The following is a 17,754-nucleotide window of genomic DNA, read 5'->3' as shown; positions in this document are numbered from 1 at the left end:
ATAGCCAGTTTCCGGGAGGTTAATAATTATATTATGCCGAGGCCGCGGGTTTCATCCATGAATAGGTCAATAACAAAAAAATAATCCTATAAAAAATGAATGACCATGTGACTGAATAGATTCTGGCGATACAGACATAATAATACGAATTGTGATAATGAATAGCGGTACATCGTCCCATATTTGGTCTTGTATTGCGTATAAAGTTCTAAAGCATTATAGGCCTATAGCTCTGACGTGCATGTGTGTACATTGATTTGCTGGTTTGTTGGTGCAATACGATTTAATTGTGTTCCAGGATCTCCTGCGGTCTGGATTTGTTCCTCTTCCCTTTTTGTTTGATCAATGAGATATTTGATGACTTGCATGGAATAAAAAAAAATCAATGGTTTCTCACGCGTTATCGCCTGTGTAAAAAGAACGTACAGTGGCGTGCTTAGAAGCAAAGAAAAATCACGGGCATTACGTACAACCTAAAAATATTCCGAATAGATTATTGTCATTCTTTGTTTGTGTTTTTTATTTAACAGTACAATAAAAAACTACTGGGTAGTTAAGAGTCACGGTAGTTATCCTGCGTCATTAACTCATAATCTAGTGTAAAGGAATAACATTAGGCAGCGTGCCAAAAAAACAAACATTGGGCATTACGCACTGCTTAAAAATAACCCGTTTGCGCTTTTGTCTATCTTTTTAAATTGTATTTCTTTTTATTTATAAGGCATATATTTATTCAACTGTTTGCAAGTTTGTTATTATATCATCACAGTTAAAGTTGAGTTCTGGTCATGCGATTGCATGATTGTGAAGGAAACATTGTGGAATCGATCATAAAAGGTTGATCATCTAGTGTATGTACTGCAAGGTTCTGGAATCATCAAAATAATAAGAAATTTGGCCCAGTCTTGGTAAAGTTACAAGTACTGTACATACAAAGATTTATTTCGGAATACAGGAACATGTGGCATAAAAATCCGCTTCGATTTGTATGATGTTACATGCCATATTTAGAATATTAAGGCATTTGAAGAGCCATGCTTTTCAGGAAACATTTTCTTTCTGATGTTCCTCCATACTTGCATAATACAATGATAACCCTAACAAATTATTTTTCACCTCTTCCCAGAACTCAACCTTCTCGTTAAGACCCTTAAATATTCTGTTTCAAATGTTGCTATTGATAGTTCTTTGCGTTTTCTTTAATCTATTTCAACAGTATAAACGGCTGCTCATGCATTTAATAATCGAGACAAAGATAAGTTTCAGCGATTCATAAACTGCGAAAAATGTGCATTAAAAAGAAGCAATTATTTCTTTTATTATTTACACATTTCTTATTGGAGCATTTATAGACCCTTGAAATATTCAGTTTCAACTGTTGCCATTGATCATTTATATGCATATTATTTTATCTATTTAAACAGTTAGAATGTAAACTCTCTATGGTACTTTCATATAGCGCTCCTAAATATTCGATATTATTATCATTAACGGCTGCTAAGTTTGGATAAAGTCAGTGTTAGGCGCTGTATAAACAAATATAGTTATTATTATTAACTTGCATGTAACAATCGAGACGAGGCTAAGTTTCAGTGCGTCATGACCTGCTTTAAATGAATAGAAAATCGTGTCATGACTTTTTTTTTTCTTCTTTTTTTGTTAACCTCGTTTTTGTTCCCTTTTTATGGTTAAAGTAGTACTGGGATTTTGGGGAGTCGTTTTGATGACGTAGAGAGTTAAAATATCCGCCCTTAAGTGTGTCGACTGGGCGATGGGGAAGAAGAGAGAGAGAGAGGGGGGGGGGAGCCGAAGAAAAGGGAGGAATTTAATTGATATCGTGTAATAATTTGATTGCAGCCACTGTATAGATATTCATTATTTTATATAAGTTCATTGTGTAAATCATTTCTAACATTGTCTGATTTCTATGTATCTCTTTGTTTTTAATATGTTTTTAAAACAATCTTTTGGTTGCAATAAATAGATAATGATATACTAGGAAGATGAAAAAGCAAGAGATGGATAGAGAGAGAGAGAGAGGGGGGCGGAGTTGGAAGAACTGAAAGGGATGAGAGAAAAAAAAGGAGGCGATAGAAAAAGGGAGAGAAAGGGGGGGGGAGGGTAAAAATACAAATTAAAGAGAAGAGAGGGAAAATGATAATCAAAATGGTAAGAATTCTTTAAAATCAACGGGTTTCGACTGACGACATGCTATTATTTTCCTAGACTAATTGTCTTCATACAATTCTATGTGAATAGTTCATGTAAGATTCTAGGTCAAAACGCTTGGAACAAAGTTCGTGGAGTACTAAAAGTATTATTATTAAAAAGGGTGAAACGTAGCCATTGACGACTGATGTTGATTAATATGACAGATAAGTATCGCACAAAGGTGTATGCGTTTCAGAAGGAGAGAGAGAGAGAGAATGAGAGAGAGAGAGAGAGGGAGAGAAAGAGAGAGAGAGAGAGAGAGGGGGAGAGAGGGTGGGGGCAAAGAGGGAGTTGGACTGGGAAAAGAAAGTCCAGTCCTCTTAAATTCACTTCATTATTTCGAAATTCATTTTCCAACATTTTTCCCTAAGCAAATTTTAGTGTTGATATATTAATTTGAAAATTTCTTGTGTTGATAGAAACCAAGACATAACTACGTTCATCAAATCAAGATGTTAGCATAGGAATGAAGACTGTCTTTTTGCAAGATATTTATCTACATTTGCCACACTCGACCCCGGGGAGGTTAATGGGTACCTCAATGGCAGCCATGTTTCAGCTGGCTTAATATAACGTGTGGGGTGCCAGGCGTGTAAAGTCTGACAGACATGAGGGCTTTACAAAAACCCACTATTATTCATTATCAAAGGTTCGAGGTAAAGGTATTGACCGCAGACAATGAAAGGGGGAGAAATGAACGTTCCCCCAACTTGGGATATCGGTCGACAGCGTTTGTAGGCGTGTATTGTCTGAATGACTCATTAATAATACATCATGTATTCAATTTATATTTGTTAATGTACATACATTTTTACAACTTCTTCTTTTACTTCTTTTCTTCATGCTTCTCCTCTCCGTTTTTCTGGCTTCATGTTATATTCAGACACACAGACTGACACAGAGTAGACTATGTTCTCTAAATGCGTCGGGACTCGATTTCTTTATCTCTCTCTTGCCCATTATTCAGTCATTATACATCTAGCCGACAAAGATGTCTGGCCATTTAGTGGCAGACGATTCATTTGCGGTTATTAGCCCCGCCCCCCCCCTACTCAATGTAATTTAGGGTACGCATATGCTCGTTCCCTCTTTTTGAAAGCACCCCCTATCTGAGGACTGCCAATATTTCCGAACCCCCTTTCGCGGGCATTTCGCGGGCATCTCGCGGGCATTTCGCGGGCTTTTCCTGCCTTGGAAACCCCCCTAAATCAGGAAAAATGCTCAATGTACTCCCCTAAATTCGGAATAATTTCTCAGGAGTCCAAAGAGATGAGAGAGAAAAAGAAAAAACACCCCTTTTTAAAGATATCTCCGGGTGAAAAGTCAAATACACCCCTTTCTTTTTTACAATTCTCGGGCCGGACTTTGTCGCACGAAAAGTACCCCTTTACCGGACATTTTGGCAACACGCATGCGGTCATTCCGACCTCTGAGTGGGGGGGGGGGGGCGGGTTATTAGCAACAAATAGAAATCTTCACTGATTCTTCTGGTGAGCGTATATTGGGCTTCAATAAATTGTAGGGAATATTAAGAACCGGGCAGATTCTGGACTAGAGTCTGATAAGCATGGAGTTACGACCGAGACTGATGATGCGCATGAGAGTCTAGTCCAGAATCTGCACAGCCTTTATAATTTTCCTACACACTTGATTCAAGCCGTCGAAGATGGCGTTATCAACAAACTCATAATTATGCTCACCAGCCCAGACTGGCGTCCTAATTTAATGATCACGCCATCATCGGCGGGTCGCAAGTAAGTAGGGAGAGGTAGCGTTGGTGTGGTGGAGATCAAAAGTAAATGGGCCAGATTCTGGACTAATGAGAGTCAAGAGGTTGCTCGTCCCATCATCACAAAGTCATAATCAAACAGAGTAGCCAATAGCCAGCAACGATCGACTGCACAATTTCTTGCCGTATTGCGGAAGTTTACAAAGTTATAACATTAATGAATTTATAAGCAAATTTTTGTCAACTGTAGTCAAGAAAAAGATAAATATACTTTGTGTAAGGCTAGTACAAGTCTTTTGTCTTGTATTTTTCAAGTATTATAATTATATATCAAAGCCTTCCTTTTGTATTTGGTTTGGGGTTGTTGTGTTTTTTCATGAGCGGGGAAGAGAGTTTTGCTCTGTTGTCTTCTTATGATGCGTGTATTTGCCTTGGAATAATGGTAGTAGTGGTCAGGGGCGTACGCAGGATTTTTTCAAGGGGGGGGTTTTAAAATATTTTGCTCCCGAAAATTTGAAAATCGGGGGGGGGGGGGGGGGATAAGCGGACACTTTTTTTTTTTTTTTTGGTCTCAAAATTTCAAAATTTGACATTTTTTTACGTACGGGGGGAGGGTAAGGTCACCTTATTTAGGTTAGCCGTGGGTATAATTTTTTTTTTTTTTTTTTTTTTTTTTTTTTTTAATTAAAAAAAAAAAAAAAAAAAAAAAGCCAAAGGGGGGGGGGGGGGGGGGGGGGGGGGTTTTAGATTTTTTTAGGGGGTTTACATACATTAAAATACCAAAGGGGGGTGTTTGAACCCCCAAAACACCCCCCCTGCGTACGCCCCTGGTAGTGGTAGTGTTTTTGTGTATGTTTGCACCCTTTTATTTTCCCAGATGCGGTAGAGGTAGTTCATGGTCCCTCCTCAGATGAAGACAGTGAAGACGAGGGTCGATCTAAATCGAAATTACGGATATGCTGGTTTGCTAGACGAGAATATGAACGTGCCCCTTTTTCAAGGTTCATAGACCCCCCCCCCCCCCCTACTAGTCAGGGAACGGAGGGACCTCATTCATGTTCCCAAAATGTCCGGTAAAGGGTTTGTTCACGCAACAAAGTCCGGCTCGTAACCACACACAAAAATCGGCCCGGATTGACTTTACACACCGGACTTAGACTTTGATTATAATCATTTATATATAAAGTGCGTCCCAGAAAAAACGAAACCGAGAATTATCGATGTTTTATCATAACTTAATCATAATTATGATTAATAAATGACACATATATGTAGAGCTTAGATCCTCCTCTTTCATTTGATGCAACTCATATGATGCATATTTCACGCATGAGTGATTAAAATCAATTTGTAGAAAGAGTACCAACAAGTTATTTGGCAGACGTATCTGAATTTCAATGAGAAAATCACATTTCTAGAAAATTCATTTTCTGCCCTTTCATACACCTCAATCAGGAAAAATGAGCTGGGAATAACAAAGTTCTGTTTGTTGAAAGTAACGCTTGCGATTCCATAATTTGATTAAACGAATTCTTTTTTACACTGGCTGCCTGGCATAGCAACAAACATAACTGACAAAAGACTTAACTCCGTTTAGTTGACGATCAGCCATAGATTATTGTGGTTAAGTTATGATAAAACATCAATAATTCTCGGATTCGTTTTTTCTGGGAAGCACTGTAAATATATATATATATATCATCATGAGGACTATTTAGGTCCCATGTGAACATGAAATAAAGGATGTAAAGATGAAAAGAAAGAAAACAAACCTGTGGTTATCACATGCCAGTTATAAACAAAATTAAGGAAAACATGTTTAAACTTGTAAAATTGTAAACTTGTAAAATTGCGTCTCTCAAACATTGCTCGCAAACACTGAACTTCTGCTCAAATCAACTTATAAACTCTTGTTCTTAAATAAACAGCTAAGTCTAACTAAAAAGAGAAGAAAATAAAATGATGTCTTGACTGGACCAGATCCTGAGTTGCACTGCCTTTAATAAGAGAAATTCAATTTCAACAGATAAGAACATAAGTTACATCATAAATAAAGAACTAATCAAAAAATAAAAGTGGAATAGTAAAAAATAATAATGGAAGAACCTAGGGAGAAGGAAGGACCAATAGACAATATGGAAAGGAGATCATGAGGTGTTCTGAATATAAATGAGAACCAAAGAATAGAACCATGTGCAGTGGAAATGGAATGGAAATGGTAGCATGATGGGTGGAAATGGAATGGAAATGGTAGCATGAGGGGTGGAAGTGGAATGGAAATGGTAGCATGAGGGGTGGAAGTGGAATGGAAATGGTAGCATGAGGGGTGGAAGTGGAATGGAAATGGTAGCATGAGGGGTGGAAGTGGAATGGAAATGGTAGCATGAGGGGTGGAAGTGGAATGGAAATGGTAGCATGAGGGGTGGAAGTGGAATGGAAATGGTAGCATGAGGGGTGGAAGTGGAACGGAAATGGTAGCATGGTGGGTGGAAATGGAATGAAAATGGTAGCATGTTGGGTGGAAGTGGAATGGAAAGGGTAGCATGTTGGGTAGAAATTGAATAGAAGAAACAAGGTGTGACAATGGCAATGAGAGTGATGTGTGAAGGTGGAGAGAGGATGGAATGGAGGTCATGAGTTGAAATGTAAATGAGGTGCAAAACATAGAGTATGGAAAGCAAAATGTAAACCATCAAATGGAAAGTAAAATGTAAAACCATCAAATGGAAAGTAAATATAAAATGCTGCACATGCAATATGTCATGCAATGTACTATAAACAGAAGAACAGTGATAAAAAGAAAGAAATTTACAATCATACTGAAATTATATAAAAATGAAATAATATTTGTAATGATGAAATGAAAAAAAAAACATGATTATATGTCAATTATTTAGATGATTAAGAATCATAAAAATAAACATCATCAAAATGTGAAATGTTTTAAAATCTGATGACAATGTCTTTGAGGCAATAATATATGATTTACAAATAGAGGATATATTGCACGTCCTTTCTTTATAAACAAGCCACCATGGGCTTTTCCTTTGTTCTCCTATTTCATTTGTACTTATTCTGTATAAACTGAACAATCTATGCCTTAGTATGTATATATACTTAAACGTTTATTTGTTTTTGCCGTGTTTTTTATGAAAATGAAATGAATAAACAAACTGAACTGAACTGAAATATGAAATTGATCGGGAAAACCTGACTTACTCCATTCATTGGAGTGTAGGAAATTCTGTAAATAAAATGTTGTTTCTCTCTAACGTCTGAAATGTACATATTTCATTTCATGACAAACTCTTCATATGTATTTGAAAATATATATCTGATATATGACGTGATAACTGTGGCAGACTCGATCACAATTAGAATGCAAAATTCACTTAAAATCAAATTCTCAAAGTGCAACTGTGCTAAAGATGAATGACAAACAAGTACAAGCAATTATACACATACCGGTAAGTGCAACATGAGAACAGACAGAACAATAAACAAATTAACTATAAGAACTTAAAGCTAATCTTGAGCTCTGGAAGGGGCATTGTATGTCAAGAGAACATGGCTATAATGCATTCTGGATTCTTTATCCTGCAGTAGATTGATTGTTTGAACCAGTAAAATAAAAACAACGTCACAAAAACTTGTTGGAAATAATCTTCAATAAAAATCACAACTTTCATTTCAACATAGTGACCTGTGTTTAAAGGTAGTGTTTCCCCTTTGCAGCCAACATCAAATTCTGTAGAACCTTGCAGGAATTATGAATATGTCACGTATGTCCTATTTGTGGAATTTAAATGTTAGCAGTGTCCTAGTATTTGTTTACTTACTAGACTTCACTGTCAGATGCTATTCAGTGACTGAGGGACTTCTTTTTTTCTTTGGTAATATCATACATAAATGAGCTGTAAAGGGTACAAGAGCATTTGTACTACTCATCAATAACCCACTTCTTGTAATGACCAAAATTAAGCTGATTGAATCTTTGTGCAGCACAAAACGACCATACGGTAAAAGGGTCTGAAAATCAGACCATTTTCTACACATAAATTTGAAACGTGTTGCGAAAATTGCCAACGGTCTATATAATTCCACTTAAAGGTTTAACCCTATTTAGCCCGGGGGGGGGGGGGGGCTTGAGAAGCCCCCCCCCCCCCTCAACATTTTTCGCGATAATTTTTTAACGCAAGAAAATCTTGCACTGAAATTTTGTGACTTTTTTCTTTCGAGTCTTGCACATCTTTTGAAAGAAATTTTTCGAAAATCGGACCTACCATTACAAAGTCACGTGTCCTTTTGTCTTTGCATGTCAGCCCGAAAATCGCTCATTTTTGTGATTTGTGTACAAAACGTAAGGAAATCTCATTTTTCAAATACAGAGATAAAACATTGGTTATTTGGTCTTGTTTATAGTTTAGGGTGTTTATTTTGGGGTCAAAATAGTTGAATTATAGTTAGAAATGAAATAAAACAACAAAAACAATAAAATACATAAGTTAAAAAAACAAGGAAATACATAAGAAATTATCAAAACAATAGATAACATAAGGAATAACCCTGGTTTTTAAAATGTTTGTGTTGTATTATTATTCCAAATGGTCTAACAAATATATGTAGTGAGAAAGAATGCCTAAATATGAATAATGTCTGATTTATGGGCAAAAACGTGAATTTGATGACCTTATTTGCATAAATTACCATGAATATGCAAATGAGTGAGTTTTTCAAAAAATTGAAATTACCATAGTATTCTATACACTTCACTTGACATGTATGCAAATTTTCGTGGCGATCGGTCGTTTCACGGCCGAGATCATAGGGGGGGGGGGGCCTTAGAAGCCCCCCCCCCCCCCCCCCCCCCCCCCCCCCCCGGGCTATGCAGTTTCAAAATAGCCCGGGCTAAATAGGGTTAATCACCTCCAAGCCAACCCTTTTAACACCAGTATATACCGGTAGTAATTTTTCACTGGAAACAGTTAAGTAATTAATGGCATCCCACTCTCCTGCTGATGGTAGCTATATTGTCCAGTAAAGTTGAAGGCCTTCTGTATCATCCACATCAAGAGTCTCGGCAACCAGTGATGACGGTGGAGACGGAGCTGATAACAGAAGATAAAAATTTGATGTTCAGATTTTCAATGGTAATGATTTATATGTCTGAACCTATGCCAGATTGTCTCTATAGCACTTATTTAGATGAGCTGCCCCAATGCACATAAGATCAGTACTTGAATGGGGCAACTGATTTTTTGTGTGTGTTCTTTTTCTGACTTTCAGAAGCATTCCTAATTTACCAATGCAAAATAGCAAAGTAAATTCTTGCATTTAAATTTCAGGAACATAAATTTGTACATGTATAACAAAAGAAGGCAATAAAAACAATGTTAAAGGAATCCTAACCTCAAGACATTTTCCACTCACCTGTGCACTTGAGTCACGAGACCCTCCGGGTGATTCTGAGATGAGGGTGATCGTATATAACCTCCCTGGAGTGAGCTGCGTGAAGTCAACTTTTCTGCTCATGATATTTTCTGTACGAAGTCCTTCTAACAGGCTGATAGTGACAGAATACTGAACCACACCAGACACAGCTCCCCAGCTGACTGTGATTAAGGTGGAGGTGATTGACTGATCATCGCCGAGTCAGGAGTATCTTAAGAACAGAGATAAAGGAGGAAATGGATAAACAGTTTTGGTTCAACTCTTTGGTAGCTTGGTTTACTTACATATTCAAATTTATGGATATTTCTTTCCTGGGGACCTAGTGAAGAGGTATTCCATTAAACTGTTATTAATGAATGAAAAACAATATGTGGAATCCAGTCTCAATAAATTATATGCTGCTATGTCGGGCAAGTCTTGGTCAAGCCTTCAGCCTCTCCAGAACGACCTTTGTTTATAAAGTATGCATAAAATTGGAAAATGTCAGTAAAAAAACTGGTCTATATTGAAGTGGCGCAAAAAGATGAATCCGGAACGCAAAACACATGAAAGTGAATCGGTAGATTATAAGTTCTTAGTGAATATAAGCCTATATGTAGGATACTCTTAGTGTTATTTGATATCATCCTTTGCTTCTGCCTTTCAGTGATAGGTTACCTAACAATTAATGGAAAACATCCTCAGGAATTTAGGTAGGTCAAGCAAAATGTATCATTACATATACACATGTCCTTGATTTTTAAGAAACAAAAGCAACCGATTTTACTAAAAATCTAATGATTTCGTTTTTGTTTTTTTGTTTTCAACATATTTTCATCAAAAAATGAGGTGAAAATGAAAGAGGAAGGGAAAGGGAAATAAAAGATAGATCAACGTCGAAAAGGATGTGAGCAGATCACAACTGTTGAAGATTTAAGAGTAAAGAGAGTTGTTTTAAAAAAAGAACTACATGTATTTGTATTTCTCGGTACAATATTTCTGAAGGAGAATTTCAAACTACAGTATTCCTTTTTTTTACTACAGTATTCTTTCATTTGAAGAAAAAGTTAAGTACCCATTGTTATGGAAACTAGGTAAAATCCATGAGGGCCTTACTTAAAGGCCCACTGTACTACTTGTAGGTACTTGCTCCCTCTATCTAGAAAACAATGCCTAATTGGTGACCATTGGTCCCCCATGATCCTCTTTTTCTTATGTTAATTGAGAGCCGAGTTGATGAGATAGCCACCTGGCCATGAGATGACCATCCTGGATGTTCTATTCCCTCCTAGCCAAACTAGTACAGACAGACTTTAAAGAAAACATGTCTAAAGTTATAGGTACCTGTTTTTACGGACACTGAAGTAAAATCCATGAGGGCCTGACTTGTCAAATCTGGCGGATACAGAAAGGAATACCGGTACGCATCCACGCTTGTAAGTCTCCCCAGGAATCATGTTCTCAAAGGTAGCCTGGTAATTAGCTTGGGCTTGAAGGACTTGTTTCGATTCACCATTAGCTGTGATGACAAAGCCATCGTAGCTACTGTTGATCGGAAGCTCAGAAATGAATAAGTGTTAGAAGATTGACCTGATGCCAATGGGAACTTCCTGTACTAAGCATATGGGAATTAGAGAATTCACAAGTCATCTGGTAAAGTCGATCAGAGTTCATGTAATTGCATTTTGAAAGAGAGTTTCACCGCAACTTTCAAATAAAAATCAACTCGTAATCGATTGGATTATTGAATAGTGAACAGTGGGTAGCACAAACAGTTAACAACTAAATTTCACATACCCTTACCAAGTTTTGTAATTTTTTTCGAATGTAATAGTATTCAACAAAGGCCCTAATTCAACCAGTCCACCTATCATTCTTGAGTTATGAGAAAACTAGATGGATCTTCGACTGCATGCAGTCGAAAAAAAATGCCTCCGCCATAGAGCGATTTACAAACCAAAACAGAAGCAATTTTAAAAACTCAAGTTTGATTGTAAACCATTACCAGGTTCTCAGAATAGCGTGATTAAGCTATTTTTGCATACATAATAAGCCCAATAACCCTTGACCTTAGGACTCCAAAATCTAATCAGTTCATTGGCTCTGCAAGATACATACATGACCCAAGTTTGGCGGTAATTCATTAATTGATCGGTTCTTGAGATATCGCGATCACGAGAATGGGACGTACGGACGTACGTACGTACAGATATACGGACGGACGGACGTACAACCCGAAAACATGATGACTTCGGCTACTTCGTAACGGAGGCATAAAAAACTCAAAGTTACAAGTGATGAGAATGATTTAGCATCAGGCACAGTAATTACTGGCTACCTGAGGGGAAGAAAAATATTGCTAAACCCTCCGATTATCCAAATTTCATCAGTAACAACTGAATTTGTGTCTTTTTGGATTACCAAACACCTTTCTACAATCATATAAAATATTTTTTTAAATTGTAAATACGTACCTCTTGTAGTTCTTTCCTACAGCCTGATCTACATCATAACTGGTACCACCGATCAGGTCCGTGATATCTGCAGAGTAATGCCCTTTTTAACTGTGATGATCTGAGCCATGCCTCCAGCTGATGTGGTGACTGCTATCTCGTAATTGGTGACATCTCGACACATGAGATTTGTAGCAGATAATTCCACTGACACTCTCGTATCATGGATGCCTACGGCTACAAAGACACCTAAAGATTCAAAGACACCTAAAGATTCTGTGCTAAAACAAATTAAGATATACGAGTTGGTCTCATAACCCCGATTGTTGTGAAGGCTGCGAAACCCACTCCATTGATTATTCAGTCAGTTTTATCTCGCACTTGGTCACATGTAGAATCCTGTGATTTGTAGCAGAGAATTCCGCTGATGCTCTCGTATCACAGATGTCTACGGCTACAATCTAAAAAAGACACCTAAAGATTCTGTGGTAAAAAGAAAAAAAAGATATCCGAGCTAGGCGCATAACCCTGATTGTTGTGAAGGCGGCAAAACCTACACCATTGATCATTCAGTCAGTTCTATCTCGCACTTGGTCACATCTGGAATTCCACTGACATTCTCGTGTCATAGATGTCTCACCTTCAATCTCAAAGACCCCTAACGATTCTGTGGGGAAAAAAATCAAGATATCCGAGCTAGTCGTATATTACCCAACTCTTGTGAAGGCGGCGAAACTGACACCATTGATTATTCAGTCAGTTTGGTCACATCTAGAATCACTTGATTTGTAGCTGAGAATTCCACTGATGCTCTCGTATCATAGATGTCTACGGCTACAATCCTAAAGATACCTAAAGATTCTGTGAAATAAGAAATTAAGTTATCCGAGCTAGTCGTATATAACCCCAACTCTTGTGAATGCGGCGAAACTGACACCATTGATTATTCAGTCAGTTTTATCTCGACCTTGGTCACATCTTGAATCACTTGATTGGTAGCAGAGAGTTCCACTGGCACTCTCGTATCATAGATGTCTACAGCTACAATCTAAAAAAGACACCTACAGATTCTGTGGTAAAAGAAATTAAGATATCCGACCTAGACGTATAACCCCAACTCTTGTGAAGACGCCAAAACCTACATCTCTAGAATCATGTGATTGGCAGCAGAGAATTCCACTGCCCCTACATTGATTTCCTTTCACCTCATTGGGTTTTTTAGGCAGTTTAATATGTCAAGTGTGAAGGAGTCGTACAGAGGAGAACCCTTACTAGTTCTAGCCTGGACGAACTCTTCTGTACTTGTTGTCTGATCAGCGTCGGTTCCACTGCTGGTGTAGACAGTTACCACGTAGGATGTATCAGGGAGCAACCCATCTATGACTGACACTCGGGTACCATCGCTAGGGATGCGATCCGCATAGATGACCATCATGGGGTCATCGGAGAGAGTGTAGGTGACAATGTAGTCGTTGAATGAGCCTGTAGCATGTTGCCAGGTCACGGTGATGGATTGAGGGGTCAAATCAGCCACAGTGAGTCCAGAAACTGGATTTGGTCCTGAGAGGAGCAGAAGTCATTAAAAGAACATGATGAACAGGGAGAATCATTTTCAAAGTTCTTCTTCTTGTTGAAAAAAAATCAATCACAACTTTGTTCTATCCTACGTACCTTCTGAATTTGAATCTTCAGCAACAAACACCACCATCTTTTATCCCAACCTACATGTACATATGTTCTAGACCTCGGACCATGATGTGTTATGGCAATCAAACCTTTCCTTTGTTGCCCGAAACTCTGAGACAATCTTCTCATCGACATTGGAGAGGCCCTCACCATGGATTCATTCAATACAGTTCTGCAAAAACTCAGGGTAAACGGCTGCTACAAATAACTTGGCATTGTGTGAACAACACTTAACCCACTGACTACTGAATTCTCTATTTCTCATAGACTTAATAATAATAGTCACACTTGTAAAGCCCTTAATACTATCAAGAAGTTACCAGCTAACTTCTTGATACTACATTTTTAAGCACTTCACATTGTAATTATTACTACCCCGGTCATTGGATTCACTAGCTATTCCGCACATGATAGTGCATCCGCTCCTAGGGAATATTCCAGCCACGTGCCATTTTACAAGCACACACATGTCAATCCAATCACATTAACATTCATATCCTACAGGGTACTATTTACCACCTGGGTGGAGAGTGGCAAATGTAGAATGTCTTGCAAAAGGACATTGCCGCAGAGTGACTTCAACCATGAACAATGTGATCCTGTACTAATCCAGGGACAACCCTGTTCTTATTGCCAATAGACTTGTATAGTGCTTAATACTATGTTCCTTAGCACATCACATTGTAACTGGTATTACCCCGGTCATTGGATTCACTTGAGAGTGGCAAATGTAGATTAATGTCTTGCCAATGGACATTAGTGCCACGGCAGGACTTGAACCGTGAACCATGTGATCCACAGTCCAGTGACATATCCACTAGACCATGACACCTCTCCTAAATCAGTGACAACCCTGTTTCTATTGCCAATCGGGTAATGGATGATTAGGAGCAACCATCACTCACTTGTTCTTTGATGTACAGTCCTAGTCACCATTGGATCAGAGCCTTCAAAGATGTTATTGATGGTGTACCTAACACCTGGTATCAGGTTCTCAAAGGTATGCATCCTGGGACCCTCGGGAGGTATCACAGCCACAATTGGGGATCCGTCGCCCTCTGGTGTAGCCTGGAGGCGGTAGTTCTCAAAGTTGATGCTGACGACCTCGCTCCACTCTACCGAGATTGAGTCGGAAGTGAAATCTGTCACGTTCAGCTCGCCTTCAAGGCCCTCACCTGAAAATAATTATAATATAAATCATTAAACAAATCCGGAAAATTATTAAGTCATTAATTGGTGCATGCCTGGTGTGATACAATGCGATATTGAATTTTGCTTAAGCTGCAGTAAACCAACAAACATGTAAATGTATATCAGAACTAAATTGACTTCACATGGGAATTCATTTCATTCAATTTTTAAGTGGAAATATTCACACCTACTATTATGTGAGAGATTATGGTACTGACAGCAATAACACGATATTCACATTTAATCTATACACATGCAGTACATGTCAGAGGAATGTGTTCTTCATATTATGAGTCAGTAAAGGAATAATAAAGGTATAAGCATTTCTACACCATTTTGTCTGTTTGAACTCGAGTCGGAACTCTATAATTATCACCCTTATAACTCAGAGCAGCAGATTTGCGTCCACTTACTGAGCGTGATGAAGGGAGGTAACTCATACACCTCAACTCTATAATTAACCCCCTTTTGGCTCTGACCAGCACATCTGCGTCCACTGCTGTGTGTAATGGAGGGTTATCACTCATACACTTTAACTCTTTAATTATCGCCCTTCTGGCTTAGAGCAGCAGATTTGTCCACTTACTGAGTGTGATGAAGCAGGTGATTGCATCACTTCTGATAGTCTTCACTTCGTCCCCTACACCCACAGACACCACAGCATACAAGGAGATGGTGTATTCCACATCAGACTGCTCTAACGTCAGGAGCTCCTGGGTTGCATCGGCAGTAGGACTTCGAGTCTGGCTGGAAGGAGTCCAGCAGAGCTCATAGGAATCAACCTGAGAGTTTCTAGCAGGCCATGCTAGAGTGACCTCTTGACCTTCGACTGACAGGAAGGACAGGCTACCAGGGGTCAGCGGTGCTGTTGAAAGACACATATATGTATGTAATTTATTGTTTACAAAAATTGTAATCTAATTTTTGATTAATTTAAATACATTTCAAATCTACAGTATTGGGCCTATTTTGAGGTGTATTCTGAAAAAGAGAAAACTAACAAATACAGATCTACATGTTGATTGGTAACGTATGGAACAGGAAATGACTAAATACCTTAAATATGCCCTCTTATCAATCTCTAGAGAGCCAAAAAGGTGTTTTTACTAAGATTGATTCTATAGTTCACGCCCTTCTGGCATCCAGCAGGCAGTTTATGATCATGCCATATTCAAATGGGAAGAAAACTAACCTGTAGCAGTAAGTATGGTAGACTGTGTAATTGCATCTCCTTCCACTGCCAGATTCAGGGAGTACTCTGTGCCTGGCAGCAGGCCCTCAAATAACACCTTGCGTTCCTCGTTGATGCCCTGTGATCGGGTCTGGGTCCGAGTATTACCAATAAACAGGTTCACCACATAGTTGGTGAACGTTCTACCGGTGACTGCACCCCAGACTACTTCTAGAGAGTTTGTAGTGCGATCACTCACAGTCAACTGGCCAGCAACCATGGTATCTGAAATATAATAATAGTTATAATTATACGAATGATAATAATAAAAGCAATACTACTCTACTACTTCTACTAAGAATAATAATAGCAATAATAATGATAATAGAAATTTGAAATAATAAATAATAATGAAAATTAAGAATAACAATGATATTGATAATAATAATAATGATAATGATAATAACAACAACAACAACGATAATAATAATAATAAAAACAATGATAAAGTTCATTGTCCTCAATTGCCCTCATATTCGATATATGCCTGAAAAGTTGGGACCACACATTTGTGTACATTTCAGTCTCATATACCTTTTTTCTGTGTGCCATGCATGTGATTTTAGCATGATTGGGCCAACTATTTGATGATACTACTTTATCCAAACCTCAATATACATGAATAAACCAATTCTTATCTACTACATAATCAACTTATCCTAATTGCTACCAGACTGTTACTTTCATAATGTGATTGCTTGACCAGGACTCAACTTCATCTATCAGTACATGAATGTAGAACTGTTTAACCATGTAATTACCTAAGGAGACATCCATGGATGAAACAGCACTATTCGTCTCTCCGGACACAGCTACGACCTCAACGTCGTACATTCCTCCAGGTACCAGGTCTGTGATAACCACGTCAGGACAGGCCTCTCTGGGGATATTGAAGCTAGCGACACCGTTTTGGCCGACACCCAACCCCGTCTGTCTGGCTGTCACACCCACTCGATAGTAATCCAGGACCCCTGCGGAGGCTGGTAGGATCTTGATCAGAATGGTAGTTGGAGAGAGGATCATGATCTCCATAGTCGGTGCAAGCGGCGCTGAAAGAGAGAAAATAAAAATAAAGTACATTCCAACTCATTCTGGGAATAGTAGAGAGCAAATATCTTTACATGTACATGCAATTGCCTCATCACAGGCGCTGATGAGACGGAAATAAATGCTGTATACAAAGTCCATGATTTAGCTTTAGTTGCTTGTATGCAGGTTCCGTAGGAAAAAAATCTACATATATATTTGTCAATCTGTCGGTCTGACTCCGTGGTGTAGTGTTTTTAAAAGGGAAAGAAAAAAATCCAAAAGGGAGAACAGCAATTGGTAACTTTGATTTAAGATACGCAGCCATTATTCTCTGATTTCCTTCTGCATTATATATCTTCATATAAAGAAAGTGCAAGTCAGAAAAATACCACTCCTACTTCTGATTAATCACAAATTTAAGAGCAATATGACAACAAATCTTACCTAAGACATATGTTGCCCTGACTAAACTCTGTGTGCCTGTTTCAGGAGTGCCCGAGGAGAGAGCAAAGTTGTAGACCTGTCCTGGAGTAAGACTATTGAGGAAGACACTGTCCTGGGTGGTAGGAACTGGAGAGGGCGGCATACCATTTGAGGGATCATATTCAAGATAGTAATTGGAAAAATCTGGTGCATTAGGCCAGGAAAGAGCCACGCCAAAGGCATCAATTGTGATGAAGACCAAAAGCTCCATTGCTGAAAAGAAAAACAGGAGGGATTGATATTATTGACAGCAATAATCCCCTCACAGCTCCAACAGAGGAAAACACATTCTGTCAACAGTAAATATGTTT

At 38.4% G+C, this 17,754-nt stretch overlaps 1 protein-coding gene and 1 long non-coding RNA gene across 2 annotated transcripts in view; both read right to left on the bottom strand.

Annotated features, from left to right (window-relative positions):
* Nucleotides 1-8,834: 8,834 nt before the first annotated feature.
* On the bottom strand, nt 8,835-11,520 carry LOC115926212. The gene is made up of 3 exons (XR_004065025.1): nt 10,715-11,520; nt 9,371-9,602; nt 8,835-9,048 (listed from the first exon to the last, which is right to left on the bottom strand). It is a non-coding gene; the product is annotated as an uncharacterized LOC115926212 (long non-coding RNA).
* A 66-nt stretch (nt 11,521-11,586) lies between these two features.
* The window catches only part of LOC100893781 (tenascin-X), a 61,758-nt gene continuing 55,590 nt past the window's right edge, over nt 11,587-17,754 (bottom strand). The window contains exons 36-41 of the mRNA XM_030990406.1: nt 17,405-17,656; nt 16,693-16,980; nt 15,893-16,156; nt 15,287-15,565; nt 14,415-14,684; nt 11,587-13,383 (exon numbers count right to left, since the gene is read on the bottom strand). Of these exons, the coding sequence (XP_030846266.1) occupies nt 13,025-13,383; nt 14,415-14,684; nt 15,287-15,565; nt 15,893-16,156; nt 16,693-16,980; nt 17,405-17,656 (1,712 nt within the window). The 3' untranslated portion in view covers nt 11,587-13,024. The remainder of the gene's footprint in view (nt 13,384-14,414; nt 14,685-15,286; nt 15,566-15,892; nt 16,157-16,692; nt 16,981-17,404; nt 17,657-17,754) is intronic.

Source organism: Strongylocentrotus purpuratus, unplaced genomic scaffold (genome assembly GCF_000002235.5).
Source record: "Strongylocentrotus purpuratus isolate Spur 01 unplaced genomic scaffold, Spur_5.0 spur5_contig_844, whole genome shotgun sequence".
NCBI classification, from domain to species: Eukaryota; Metazoa; Echinodermata; class Echinoidea; order Camarodonta; family Strongylocentrotidae; genus Strongylocentrotus; species Strongylocentrotus purpuratus.
This window is presented reverse-complemented; position numbering and strand designations above follow the sequence as displayed.